This window comes from Lentinus tigrinus, assembly GCF_003813185.1.
Source record: "Lentinus tigrinus ALCF2SS1-7 unplaced genomic scaffold L226scaffold_5, whole genome shotgun sequence".
Taxonomy (NCBI): domain Eukaryota; kingdom Fungi; phylum Basidiomycota; class Agaricomycetes; order Polyporales; family Polyporaceae; genus Lentinus; species Lentinus tigrinus.
In genome coordinates this window covers 1,142,274-1,155,665 of record NW_027137914.1, presented here as the reverse complement: position 1 = coordinate 1,155,665, position 13,392 = coordinate 1,142,274, and the positions used below count along the sequence as shown (strand labels likewise).

Below are 13,392 nucleotides of genomic sequence, written 5' to 3'. Positions count from 1 at the left end.
AGCAAAGCTGCGACGAGCACGACTCAAAACGAGGCAGGGCAACAGGAAGAGAAGAAGAGAAGAACGACGTACGAAACAGTAATAGTCCGTTGCGCCTCGCCCACAGGGCCACACGCGCCGCCTTCATTCATTCATATTCTGTTCATCGACGGTCAATCTCGGGCTGATGATGTCGGGAGGCCACTTCGCCAACGCTGAAGATTATTATCACAAGGCAGCGGGCGGGCGGCGCTATGGGCGCCATTCCCATCGAACAAGGGTGGTCCCAGACGACAGACCAGACGAAACGCGACGCGCCGCTAACCGTCTCCGTCTCCGTCTCCATGCCCACGCTTGTCCGGTAACTGCTCAGTGATTGGTACCCAGAAGATATTGCACAATACTCGATGGTAAAGTTACCTCAACCCTGATGGTCAACATCTCTTTGCTGTCTTGTTTAGTGAAAGGGAGACAAAGAGCCACGCCATGTTCGCGGCACCTTTGGCGTGTGAGGTCCTGGGCGGACGGTACTGTGTCGCGACCGGCGGGTGAGAAATGGACGCTTAGGCCCACACTGCCGCGGAGGTCGGCACGAGGTCTGAAGGCTGCGTTTCAGGTTTCTTGCTCGGGATGATGTCCGATGCGTACTACGATACGCCAGAGGGATCAATGAGACTCGTGTGTTTGCATCGTGCATGCGGATGTCACGGCCACGTTCCCAAGCCGAGCTAGCCAGGGTGTGCGGGCAACTGGATTATGGATATGAGTGTTCTGGCGTAGGGAAGGAAGGGATAGAATACATACATACGCATGCATGTAGGTATGCCACCGCGTGGCGAACATCCGTACGCCCAACGCACAAGGCGAATGTGTCTAGATCTGTACCGTGCTGTACACGGGCTCCGTCAGTCGGGCGGTCTTCTAGCAGAAAACATGTTTGCGGACATACAGGAAGTGTCGCACTTCCCCACTTCTGGGGTCGTTCGTCGCGTAACCTCGCAGACGACGCACGCACGCTGTACGCCTCGTGGTGCCCCGTCACGGTGGCACGCGCATGTACCTCGCGCCCCGCTGGGGCCCCAGTAAGCCACCACTAAGGTTGTGTGCGCGATGGAGAAGGCCCGTTGATATGTATCGGTGGCTGATGGGATGCCGATGTTCGAGTCAATCAACGAGCTACGTAGGGCTTCAGGTACCAGACTGAATGAGCCCGGACTGCCTCTGACCCGAGCGTGCCATGACTCGGTAGCAGTCTGGACGATACTCCGGGTATATCCCGTGGTTTCTTGCTGAGGAGACAACGCTCGAGACGGCAGCCTGGCTATTGTTCTGCGTAGCACGGACACTCCCGATGTAGAACAGGAACAGGACAAACGCAATTTGGGCCAGTCGTCTTGCCTCACTCACATCATAACGTACATAACCTCTTGCAAGTCTGGTACGAGCAAGCGGTGAGGGCAAGCGCTCCTGCAGTCTAAGGGTGACGATCAGCACGTATGCATGATGTAACCGAGGATTAGACATCGGCAGACTGCGAGCGAGCAGGACCTCGGGAGTAGTACAGGGCGCCCTCCTGGTTCCGAGCGATAAGCAGAAAGCAGCAAGCATCGTGGGATCGTCCCTGGGCGCAGAGGTCAGCATCATTGACATCAGGCCTGGGGGAACGGGGGTGCCGCATCGCGAGCGCGCCGGCTTCCAGACTCAGTCACAGTGTGCGCGTCCGAACAATCTCGGGCCCAGCACGCAACGTTCCCCCCCAGAGTCTGACTCTGAGTTAGGCACGCTGCCTGCACTGCACAGCGGCGCTGGGGTGCTGCTCGGGTCCAGTGCGGGCCACGGCATGTACCGCGTCGCACCGCCCCCCGTCGTGCTGAGCACTGAAGTACTGAGCAGTGCCAGTGGCGGGATGTCCGGGTGGCTCGTTCAGAGAACCACCGAGCGAGCTGGCCTAGGGCCGATCAATATCAATAATGCCCATCATCATCGCCACGAGCGTGCGTGCGATATGCATGAAGGAACACTCTGGAAACTCCGTGACGCGTCGACGGTCGTCCGAGTCCGAGTCCGAGTCTGTGAATCGTGAATCGTGCGCGTGATCGTCCGGTCAGTGCGGTCACGCACAGGAGGAGGGCATCGAGAGGACGCCTACCGCGGTGCGCGTATCTACTCTGCAAGCAGGAATAAGGCTCGAGCATTGCTCTCCGAGCTCGCCCAGCTTGCACGGAGCAAGGGAAGCACTAGGGAGAACACGCCTTCGAAAACTCTGAATGCGCCGCAGAGAAGCCGCGGGGCGGAACCTCATGCCAAGTGGAGCTGCTTGGGACGGCGCCGGCGCACTGCAAGTGCTGTATGTATGCAGTTTCTTGTTTCTGCAACTCGGTACGGGATATGGCGGGATCGCTCCCGGGTAGGAAGGTCGATGTCGAGGAATGCAGGAACCGTGAACCGTGAGCTGTGAGCCGTCGGGGGCGACTGGCGATAAGCCACAGCAGAGGTCGTCCTTTGTCGTCTAGAGCTTCCAGTAGAAACGAAAGTTACCACTGATGCGATTGAGGGATAGAAAGCAGGATCACGAAGACGCTCGCTGACGGTAGGTAGAGAGGTCTCAGCGGTGGGCAAAGTTCGAGAGAGCCTCCTGACCGCAACAGCACCCGAGTGCGACTGGTAAACGGTTTAGGAGGAACGAGGAGGAGAAGAGGAAGAGAAGCATTGGGATTACGGAGGTAGCCACATCGGGAGAAGAGAAGGCAGCCCGCCTGGCTGGTGCGGGTGACCGGGACCCATGTGTGCGGCGTCATGGTATGACCCACCGGGCCACACACGTCCACTGGCATTGGGCAATCATCCGGCGACGCTGAACACTACTAACCCGGTCTGTGGCCTGTGGATGGCTGGGTGTGTGCATTGTGCGCACAGAGGGGCAGGAGGCGCAGTGGGAAGCCCGAGGGATGGGCACGAAGCAAACCTTGTCCTCTCGGGTAGCGTAATAGGCGAGCGGGTTCGTCCGCCGGTCGTGCACTGTGCAGTGTGGACCTGTGGCATCTGGCATCGTGGGCCGCGGAGTGTCGGCCTCTGAAGGGTCGCGAGTGGAGAATATATTGAAGGGCGGGCCTGGAATGGGCGGGGTGCCTGGAAGAGCGAGATGCCATTGCCAAATAAGCAGCCGCATCGCGCAGAGTGAGGTAAGTTGGGAGTTGCCATCAGCAGCCTGGGTCGCCGTGGTCGACACGGACCGGTCGATTTGGTCGGATGCGATAGATGCAGCGACGGCGGTGGATATTGGTGCACGTTGCGATGTCGGCGCGGGTGGATGATTCGGACATTTGAATTGTTGGGCAGATGCTGAGTGGAGGTGCTGTACACGGAGATCCCGTGCAAAAAGGTACGGCGGTGAAGAGAAAGTCTGGAGTCGGGAGAAGTCGAAGGTGTCAGTAGACGATCAGCCTTTTGCGAGCACAAATCCGGCGGCAGGCTATGGTGATTCGGTGGGGGCTGGAGAGAGTTTGGCTGGCTGTGCAGAGAGCGTGTTGTCCACGGGCGACAAGTACTGCTACTGCTGCCTAGTAGTACATGGCTACCTACTAGTAACTTAAACTACACAAGATAAAGTAGCAGGTATCAACCACCGAGTTGAACCGGATCGAACCGGGAGCCCGGACCATCTCGGACCGTCGTCCACAGGCGCAGGAGCTGGATCTAGACTCAGACTGCGAGAGGGATGCTGCCTCCGCTGCGGACATTCAGACCATCCTCGAGAAGTTCGTTCGTACAACCTACCGCGGCGGTCGTGGTCTACGTCCGCTGTCCTTGCGAACTACCTGCCGTCACTCCTTCCTCGTCAAGACCTAATGGTCCTTCGCACCGGCTGCGCCTCCAGGGCACCGCTCTGTCCAGCAGAATGGCTCCTGCGATGAGGACACGGCGCCGCGCGCGGATCCTCCTCAGAACAGTTCCTCTTTCTCGCCCCCGACGGCGACCATTCCGCTCCTTCGCCCAGCTGAAGCCTGGCCACATCCCAGCCTTGTTCCAGGTCTTCATCTGCATCAACTCCTCGCTACGAATCAATGGCAAACTCTGCCGCATTGCTCTCGACCCAGAACAAGAAGCCCAATGTCCGAGGACCACTCGCTCCTCAGTCCTCTCCCCGTGAGTCCATCACTCCCATATTCGCCCTCTGTCAATCTCGCTAACGTGACCGCGCTATCTCTAGACTTCCTCCACCTTTGCCGTTCTTCCAACAGGCCCAGCAGTGCCACGCCTCGCCATTCAGCCGTAATACATCCCGCGCTCCTTCATTTGCGGTGTGAAGTCGATCCCGACGGCATCCACGCCAGTGACGCCACGATGCCATCGCATGTCCCCGACTGCGCGTCCATACCGGATGACCCCCCCCCCCCACACCGTACGACAGTCGGGCTCAGACTGCTCCCGAGCTTCTCATCTTTCGTTCTAGGTCCCCACTGTCCGTCGTTTCGTGGCGACACCCTGTTGCCAGGACATCCGCCAACTTTCTCGCGAACAGACGGAGCTCCTACCGCCATCCTCTGCGTACGTCACTTGGCCGACGCCAATTTCCCGACTTCCTGGAAGGTTTCGAGCCGCAGGTGGCCAGGCCTTTCCCTGGACAGATGTACAAGGCAATGACATTTCTCCATCCTCACAGACGCGCAATATTACGCGCGAACAAATCAAGTGATCTCCCACACCGTCAAATTGTGATTCTCAAGGCTGCGTACCTGCCTTTGTTGCCACATAACAAGGCAAAGCATCGACAAAGCACAGTCCTCGACTGCGAACCCACAGACGCTTGAACAATGCCCGCGGAGATTTGCGTTGGAATAAACGATGTATGCGACGGGATCATGTTCTATCCCAGGCGCTCGTGCAGGTAAGTGTGCATCCAACGCTACGGAGGCGGTCAATACGTGCAATGGATTGTCCTCACGCTCGCTATCCAGCCGCTGGTGTCTTGGCCTGGGTGCTTCTCGCCTGTTCGACGCGGAGTTGTACCTCAATCGGATTGCGTCCGAAAATTAAGCATGTCGAGCGGCGGCTTCCGCACCCCCACGTGGTCGTTGGTCTCCGTAAGTCATTTTCGGGACGATCGCGGTTGGTGGCTGACCCCGATCTGGGACCCAAGATCCGTGAAAGCATGGCGGCAATACTTATGTTTTTTGACGCACCCTCCGCCCCCGGCGCTGACGCTGACGTCTAAGACCATCTGGATCCGTCTGTCGCGCTCGCCGTGCACGTCTCGTCCAATCACAGCCGTCAGTCTGCACGGCAGCTCTCATGGCTTGAGTCACCGTACGGCCGGTGTAAGTAATAGCCCAGTTCCGGAGCCTCGAGACGCGACAATGCAGTTATCCGGGACTAATCCTCGGGAGGTAGTCTAGATCGGGATCTCTTCCCTCGCGAGCGCGCGCTACTGTGCTGCAGTCCGCTCGTCCCCAGCGCACGGCGGCTGAGGGTCCCGTCCTTTCTGGACGTTGCTGGTCTCTCGCAGCCTCAAGTGAGCGTGCCGTATGCACACCCAGGCAGCCCTGAAGCAGCTGACACCTGTCCCGCTTGCAGATACGATGGGCAGGGCTTCCGAGTCAGAGTACATACCATACATGGTGAATTTCGAGTACCAACGGTTATCATCCGTCATCGTCCGGTCAGAAGTCGGTGGGTGCCCCAATTGTACGCATTTGAAGCATGGCCTTGAGCTCGCTTACACGTACCCGGTAGCTTGGAGACCCACACCTGACCAATTATCTCCCCGATTCTGCTGCAGCCCTTGCGGTTGCGCGGCACTCCAGGCCCGTCAAAATTCCGGCCAGAAAAAAAGCGCGAGCGAGTGCTCGTTATCAGATCAGTAGCAAGCCGCGAAAAACGCGTCCGCCACCACGCCCGGTGCCAGGGAGGAAGCCCATCGGGGCCTGTGTTCCCCCCCTCCCTCCCCCTGCCGGGAATCCGACCCAGATTTGCCCAGAACAGATCTCCCTGGTCCGCCTCGCGTCCGCAGCCCGTGACAGGATCTTCTAGCGATTTGCACCGCGGCGCGTGCAGGCGAGCGCATGGCCGAAGCAGAAAGGACGGAGGGCCAGGTGACGAACTTTCTCTCCCTCCCCTGCCTGCGCGTCTTGCGAATTTACCCTCTCGCTGGGCGATCGCGGCGTGCTTCCCACCCGCATGTCATGGTATGTATGCGGAAAGACGGACGGACGGGAAGGATGCCGGGCGTGCGGTCGCCCCTCCCTCCGCGGTGCGCAGAAGTTGCCCGTCCTCCGTAAGGGACGGGGACACCATCTCGCATCTCGCATCTGTATCTGGGCTGCCTGGGTTCGCTTCCCGCTTCCCTCTCGCCTCGCCCGTGGGCCACGCTGCCGGACCATCATTCCATTCGCTGGATATGGATGTGTGTGCGAGCAGCGAGCACGCGCAGGGAGCCCGCTTGTATTATAAGGATGGCCATGGCGGCTCGGGATCTGGCATCGGCATCTCTTCCTCTCCTCTGCAAATCGCCACCAGCCCATCATCTATCTTAGCATCTCCAGCTCCCGAACTCCGCTCTCTCGCCTCTGCCAAATATGTCCCAGTACACCTTCCGCCTGAACACGAAGCCGACGTACAGCGAGCGCATGACCGAGGCCCGCAGCGAGTTGCGCAAGATCATCAAGGAACAGCTATGCAAGTCTTCTCCCGCCTTCCCGCCTTCCTCCTTCTCCCTTCCTCGTCCCCCTTCCTCGTCTCCGTCTCCGTCTCTTCCTCTTCTCCCCTCCCCCCTCCAATCATCGCCGCCGCCACTCTCCCGTCCGCCACAGAACCCGCACCCGCTTCGCTGACCCTATTCGCTCATTCGCTCCTCTCCATCATGCATTGCTGTGACGCTCGATGCTAACTTGCTCCTCTTGTTTCTTATTGCAGGTGGCATCACGAACGACCGCAACGCAGCGATGGGCTGGAGCCGGAAGGCGTACATGAAGAACGTCGTGCAGCGCTACCGCGTGCGCATCGAGGGCTGGCCGCTGGGCGAGGTCCCGTTCAGGAACCTCAGCGACGTTTCGAACCTGCCCAAGTTGGAACTCCTCCTCCGCGGGTGGAAGGAGGGTTCGATCCGCTTCGTCCCGATCTCGGAGGCGCAGTACGCCGCCATGGTCGCGGACCCCTCGCCCTGGATCGGCGCCCCGGAGGGCGCCGCCGAGCGCGAGGGCCCCGACGCGGAGAGCGAGGACTGAAGCGACGCTCGCGGTCGCGGTCGAGGGCGAGGGCGAGCTCTGCTCGTCCTCGAGCTCTCGGGGCGGTCCCGCTCGTGGGCGTCGCGGAGAGTGGATCTGAGCTGCCGCGCCGCCTCCCCCCTTTTCCCCGCTCCCACTCCCACCTCCCGCTTGTCGCAGGGCTCTCCCGCGTGAGTTGGGTTTGGCGTTTCGGAGGAACGCGCGCGTTGGATGATGCCATGAGCCGGACACTGACACGCCTCGATTACGTTCCCAGTACCCCCTTCTCGCGTTCGCCCCCCTCCTCCTTCCTCCATCCATTGACACCCGCCCACCCTGTCTGTCTGTATGACTGTATGACTGTATGACTGTACCCGTCCGTCCCTCTTCCCAGCGTTTCCGTGGTTTCCCGTGATGCAGCAGCTCTCGGTTGCTTTCCGTGTACCGTATATATGTGCTCCCTCCATGCTTCTCTGATCGGCCCCTGCTCTCGTAGAACTGCATCTGGCATGTAGTGTCCCCTGCTCCGTCATAATCATATCGCATACATACACGACGTCCTCGAGTTCCTCCGTTCTGCATTGACCCCGCGCGCGCGCGCGCGCTCCCCATGAACCTTCAGCTTCAGCTATAGCTACTAAGCTAGCGCCGAGGCTTCCGGACGCTGTGCACCCTCCCGCGCGTGGCACGCCTGCCCGACAGTCGACTGCCCAACAGTCGCAAGATAGGCTTCAACAAGAGAGGCCGTCAACTCTCAAAACTCTCAAGCCTGTTAGGCAGACCGACGATCCCTGCGGCCTCGAGAGATCGAGCCAGCGCCAAGGTATATATATACATACATTACATCTCAGCCCCTTCTCATCTGTATTTCGTGATGTTGAACCTTGAGCTTCCCATTCACTCGCAGAGAAACCTACCGCCTCGTGGCTCGGTACTTGGTGCTTAGTACTTACCCCTTAGCAACTCAGAGTTTGCTTATCTTGGCCCGCTAATAGGACGAGTGGAAGCTGGGTCCGAGTCCGAAGTCGAAACTTGTCCGCGACACTATCGATTGAGTGTATACATATCCTTATCCCTTCCCTTCGTGCGCGCGCGCCGCGAGGCCCGAGCACACTTGAGTTCTGACACACCACAGGCCCGCCCGGGCCCTCGCACGCACGCACGCAGGCCAGGCGCGGTCGGGGAGGAAGCCGACCGGTGCCAGTGACGGACAAAGCTTGTCACCGGGCGGCCCACTCTAATACTCGTATACTCGTAGTAGACACGACACGCCCACAGGAATCAGGATGCCGGCAGTCCCGCGCACATGTGGTACGCGCGCAGCATTGCTGATCCTGCTAGTACTGTGTACCTAGCTATAACCTAACCTTATAGCTGAGCGATCCGCTCGAGTGACGGGTGGGTCGGGCAGTGCCTTTGCTTGGTCGGCCTGAAGCGCTTCAGCGCTCAACAGAGGCTCCGCCCCGATCGTGCCGGTCGGTGTACACAGAACGACCCCCCGAATGCTCGTGGCGCGCATCAGCCGCGCGGTGGGCGGAGGGGGGAGGGCGGGGGAGGGGACGCGGCGCAGCTAGGCCTTTGAAAGTTTCGTGTGACCTTCTCGAATAGGGCTTGGGAAGACGTGCGTCCCGCCCCGGCGGATATAAGAGGGCCGAATGTGCCACTGTAGAAGTGGGTAAGGGTTAAAGCAGCGTTTGAAGCCGGAGACACGCTGGGTCTGACCACGGGGAGGATAGCCGTGTGTAAGATCTTAAAGACGCTGCAGGACACGCCAGTGTCGCTCAATGGGTGAAATTCGAAAGAAACGGCCCACGTCGTGTACTGCTCTGCGTGCTGCTGGGGTCGTACCCGCCCTTTTGTATTCGCATTGTCAGTGAGGTCAGCATCATAGCCGTGATCAGTGACTCACTCTCATGACATTGTCCAGGTTGCGCCACACGTAGTGCTTGACAGCTCACCTGGCCAGCTGGAAGATGCGGATCCGTTTCATGGTCACTCTGCGAGTGGTGCTGTCGGTGTCCAAGAACCTTCATACGGTGGCAAGCACCCTAGGGAAGGCCGTTGACGTTGCCTGGACTGGGGCGCTCAGCAAGAAGGGGGACTGATAGGCAGAGGTTGACGTGGCCAAACCATGCGCACGGGCGCTCTGTATATCGCAAAGGAAGGAGAGTCGTCCAGCCCCAGATTCGAGGGGGAATCCATAATGGTAACAGCGGCACTGAGCAACTCTTACGTACTGACCTCCTCGGCAGGACCTCGAGTTCGTCCTACGGCTGGCATATCATCACGAGGCGCGAATCAACGACTAACTGGACCCGCTCACATTTTGGCTCCAGCATGAAGTTCGGGAATGCTACGGACGTCTGGGCATGTCTTCTGACACCGGCATTAGGTAGATCAAGTGACGATTGTCGGTTGGATAGACCTGTAAATCAAGAACTTGCGGGGGGTGGTGTTGACTCGACTGTGCCACTGTGCAGGGGCACGGGGCACATCAATTCATCCATAACGTACAGCTGCCTGGTATGCTGTCAGATGCGAGCAGGTGAGCAACGGATGAATGCAAGAACTCTCACGTCCGTGCGCCAACCACCTATTTCACGCAAAATCTTGCTTGTAGTTCTGAATAGCCTTCCCGATAACGCGTATGGGCACCTCCTCGACTCACGGCTTAATACCCTTCGGATGTGCCAGCTCCAGCATCTCAAGGCACTCCTGCTTATTGCCGATGTGGCTACATCGGCGACCACGACCTAGAGTGCCGGCAAATTTGGACGCATGCAGCGTGGGAAGAGGGTCGTCACTGTTCAGGAGGCCCACCGTGACAAAGTGACCGCATACATGGAGCACGGAGAGGTGGTCTCCGAGCGGCATCTAGTCGCCCATGACGTCGCGAGTGCAAAGGAGGATGTCGAACGTTTGCGGGTCATCCTTCCAGAACACCTGCGCGCGAAGACGTTGTTAGTACCGCCGGAACAGGGACAATGAATGGTGCGAGCCCTGGCTTTGGGTGTTCACGATGCGGTCGGCGCCCATCTTCTTGATGTCATCCATTTTCTCTCGTCGTGAGTGGACGCATATACTGTACCTGGGCATGGCTTTGGCACACAGGACAGTAGAGTGCCCAAGACCGCCGATACCGATGATGCCGACCTTCCTGCTTCGGTCCGCATCCGGGGGTTTTGAGCGGGGAGAGGCCTGTGAGGCATGCGCAGAACATGGACGCCGCATGGACCGACTAGATCTCCTTCGGGATAGCGAATACAAATTGTTGGTGCGCGCGTACGGCAGTAGAATAGCCGCCTTGTGGGGCCACACTGTCAGTGTTCTAAGCGCATACAGTCAGCCAAATCTACCGCGAGAAGAGTAAATCGCGACGTACATATTTATCGATGTCTTCGGGAGAGTAGTTCTCGCACACGCCCTGCACGAAAGACAGCTGACGATATGCGCACCTATTCCAACTCTCTATCTCCGGCTTGTCTTGACGTTGCTGCCGACGCAGGTGACAATGCCGACGATCTCGTGGGACAGCGACCAAGTTCGACTTCGTCTTCCTGGAGATTCTTGGGCTGGAACTCGACGACTTTTCAGGTGGTTGGATTTCCAAAGCATCCCGACGCCGTTCAGCTGAGCCGCGACTAGAAGGATGCGGCGGCCGATGTACCCGTGAGCGTAGCCCTTGAACTCGTCTTGGCTCGACACCGGATTCTGGGAGATATGTTTGAGGAGGAAGAATGGAGAGCACTCTGTTTCAGATAGAAGGCCTCGCCGCGGAATTTTGAACCACCTCGCCAAGGGTCAGCATGCATCCGGGCTACATGTTCAGCCTTCTACAGCATATAAAAGCGCGATAAGCAACAAGCTCACGAGCAACTTGTTTTGGAGGCAACGCCGTATTGTTTCAATGAGCCCATAGTGAGGGAGGAGAGCGAAGGAGACAACATGAAGTTCACTGGCAGAGCGTTGGGTAGCACAAAAAAGCGGCCCGAAAGCCGGGGCGAGCCCGGGGCGTCGGTTGAGCGTCTAGGTACGCGTCGTGTCTACGGCCCCGGTCGGTGGCTCTTGAGTCTCTGTCTCCAGTTCCCTTCGCCACGGTCGTGTCTTGCCTTCTTGACATCGTCCTTGTTGCTCTGCGTATCATTCTCCTGCTCTCACATGGCACCTCCAGCTGGCAGACGCATAGGCGATGACTTTGTAGACGACTCGGACTCGGACGTTTCCATCACCGGGCTCGAAGACGAACCTAGCCGTACGAAGAACAAAGGCAAGGGGAAGGCGATCGACAGAAACAAGAAGGATAAAGGGAAGGCAAAGGCGAAAGAGGTCACTATACGCCATCTCTCTGTGCCCTGCGTTGTGACTGACGTGCATAACAGCAACCATACGCTTGGGAAGCGTCATACACTCGCTCGTGGGAGACTGTTCAGGAGGATGAGGCTGGCAGGCTAGAAGGTGCTGTACAGGATCTGATTGCTCGAGGACGGAGGCGAAGGTACGTCTTTTCACCACACACGGAGACATATGCGGCCGTTGACGCACAAACGCCAGGCTACTTGCGCCTGCCGCAGCCATCCGTCGAACTATCATCCGCCACCTTGTACTCGTCCTAGATCTGTCTTCAGCAATGATGGACCGCGACATGCGCCCAACACGCTTTGATCTCATGCTACAGTACGCGCGAGAGTTTGTCACGGAATGGTTCGACCAGAATCCTCTTGGTCAGATCGGTGTGGTCGGTATGAGGGGAGGGCTCGGAGAGCGTATTGGGGAAATGTCCGGTATGTCACGCTCATTTATGCGCATACACGTGCTCTGTGTACCAGCTACTCCCAGGCAATCTGCAAGACGTCCTGAAAGCCATCTCGGAGCGCCATAAGCTTGAACCCAACGGAGAGCCAAGTCTGCAGAACGCCATTGAGATGGCTCGCAGTAGCATGAGCCACTTGCCGACGCACTCCTCCAGAGAGATCACCATCATATTCGGGTCATTGACAACCTGCGACCCTGGTAACATCCATGACACGCTCGATGAATGCTTGAAGGATCGCATCCGAATATCAATCGTGGCGCTTGCAGCCGAGATGAAGATATGCCGTGACCTCTGCGAGAAGACTGGTGGTACGTTATCGGGACCTATACGCGCACTTCTTACTGCGTCGACTAAGCGCGTCCCCTAGGGCAATTCGGTGTCGCGATGAACGAAGGTCACTTCAAGGACCTTCTCTTCGAACTCATCCCACCTCCCGCTCAGCGTGCAGTTGCTCGCGCCGGCGGTCCAGGCGCGAACCCCGCGGCGGACCTTATGATCATGGGCTTCCCGATGCGTCTCCCTGACACATCGCCACCCTCGTTATGCGTCTGCCACTCGCAAATGAAGAGCGAAGGCTTCCTCTGCCCACGCTGCCTTGCGAAGGTGTGCGATGTGCCCACCGACTGCGACATCTGCGGCTTGATGATCGTGAGCTCGCCACACCTGGCCAGGAGCTATCATCATCTATTCCCGGTGAAGCCGTATGCTGCTGTGTGAGCTGTCACTGTCATTTTTTCAGCGCTCAGAAGACATTCCCCTAATTTCCCCTCATTTCACCTCGCAGGATGTCGCTCGAAGACACCCCAGATCCCAGCAAGCGATGCCATGGGTGCTCCGTGGCCTTTAGAGATACGCCCTCGACTATGTTCGGGGCTGCCGGTGAGGGTATGAGCCCATTGGGGCGCTACCGGTGCCCAGAATGTCACAACGACTTCTGTACGGACTGCGATGTCTTTGTGCATGACGTCGTCCACTGTTGCCCTGGATGCGGCAAATAAAAAGAAGGTCTTTACTTTCCGGTGGACGTGAGACTCTGTATGGCGCCTCTCGCGCTCTGGCGGCAGCGGGACTTTTGCAGGTGTCATGAATTGTGAGTTCCCTGAAACCTTCGACACGCGACCGAGTAATGCGCTTTGACAGACTTACCTCCGAGCGTCGATGAGTTCGATGCTTCACATCATGCATCACGTCGCAGGCAGCCAGCAACTCTATATAGAAAACGGGGTGGGTGTAGTAGCGCTTTACTCGGACTTTCACCTGCCCATGTCCGTGCCCTTTTGGGTTCGCGCCCTCCAATCGCCTACACCTATCCACAGTCCCTTCGAGCCCCTCGAGTTGAGTCATCCGCCTCAGCGGTATTCCCAAGGGGTTTACTTCATCGGTGTGTTCTTCGATCTT

General features: G+C 58.4%; 6 protein-coding genes across 6 annotated transcripts; 3 read left to right on the top strand and 3 right to left on the bottom strand.

The window, feature by feature from the left end:
- Positions 1 to 996: 996 nt before the first annotated feature.
- Positions 997 to 1,724, bottom strand: L226DRAFT_294740 (uncharacterized protein). The gene has a single exon (XM_067673654.1). The coding sequence runs from the start codon at positions 1,627 to 1,629 to the stop codon at positions 1,168 to 1,170; it is 462 nt and encodes a 153-aa protein (XP_067539069.1). The 5' UTR covers positions 1,630 to 1,724; the 3' UTR covers positions 997 to 1,167.
- Positions 1,725 to 3,725: 2,001 nt separating this feature from the next.
- Positions 3,726 to 4,381, top strand: L226DRAFT_531841 (uncharacterized protein). The gene is made up of 2 exons (XM_067680154.1): positions 3,726 to 4,125; positions 4,190 to 4,381. Exons 1-2 carry the CDS (start codon positions 3,878 to 3,880, stop codon positions 4,284 to 4,286), a joined length of 345 nt encoding a protein of 114 aa, XP_067539068.1. The 5' UTR covers positions 3,726 to 3,877; the 3' UTR covers positions 4,287 to 4,381.
- A 918-nt stretch (positions 4,382 to 5,299) lies between these two features.
- L226DRAFT_294682 (uncharacterized protein) lies at positions 5,300 to 5,712 on the bottom strand. Its single transcript, XM_067673653.1, has one exon. The coding sequence runs from the start codon at positions 5,630 to 5,632 to the stop codon at positions 5,405 to 5,407; it is 228 nt and encodes a 75-aa protein (XP_067539067.1). The 5' UTR covers positions 5,633 to 5,712; the 3' UTR covers positions 5,300 to 5,404.
- Positions 5,713 to 6,554: 842 nt separating this feature from the next.
- L226DRAFT_543813 (uncharacterized protein) lies at positions 6,555 to 7,202 on the top strand (the record flags this gene model as incomplete). Its single annotated transcript, XM_067682226.1, has 2 exons — positions 6,555 to 6,699; positions 6,892 to 7,202. The coding sequence occupies 2 exons, from the start codon at positions 6,555 to 6,557 to the stop codon at positions 7,200 to 7,202; spliced, it is 456 nt and encodes a 151-aa protein (XP_067539066.1).
- A 2,301-nt stretch (positions 7,203 to 9,503) lies between these two features.
- Positions 9,504 to 10,065, bottom strand: L226DRAFT_531838 (uncharacterized protein). Its single transcript, XM_067680153.1, has 2 exons — positions 9,758 to 10,065; positions 9,504 to 9,701 (listed from the first exon to the last, which is right to left on the bottom strand). The coding sequence occupies exon 1, from the start codon at positions 10,053 to 10,055 to the stop codon at positions 9,846 to 9,848; it is 210 nt and encodes a 69-aa protein (XP_067539065.1). The 5' UTR covers positions 10,056 to 10,065; the 3' UTR covers positions 9,504 to 9,701; positions 9,758 to 9,845.
- A 1,274-nt stretch (positions 10,066 to 11,339) lies between these two features.
- Positions 11,340 to 12,992, top strand: L226DRAFT_457446 (TFIIH basal transcription factor complex subunit SSL1; the record flags this gene model as incomplete). The annotated part of the gene is made up of 6 exons (XM_067675369.1): positions 11,340 to 11,507; positions 11,561 to 11,676; positions 11,733 to 11,962; positions 12,018 to 12,302; positions 12,362 to 12,707; positions 12,779 to 12,992. The coding sequence occupies 6 exons, from the start codon at positions 11,340 to 11,342 to the stop codon at positions 12,990 to 12,992; spliced, it is 1,359 nt and encodes a 452-aa protein (XP_067539064.1).
- Between the last annotated feature and the right edge of the window lie 400 nt (positions 12,993 to 13,392).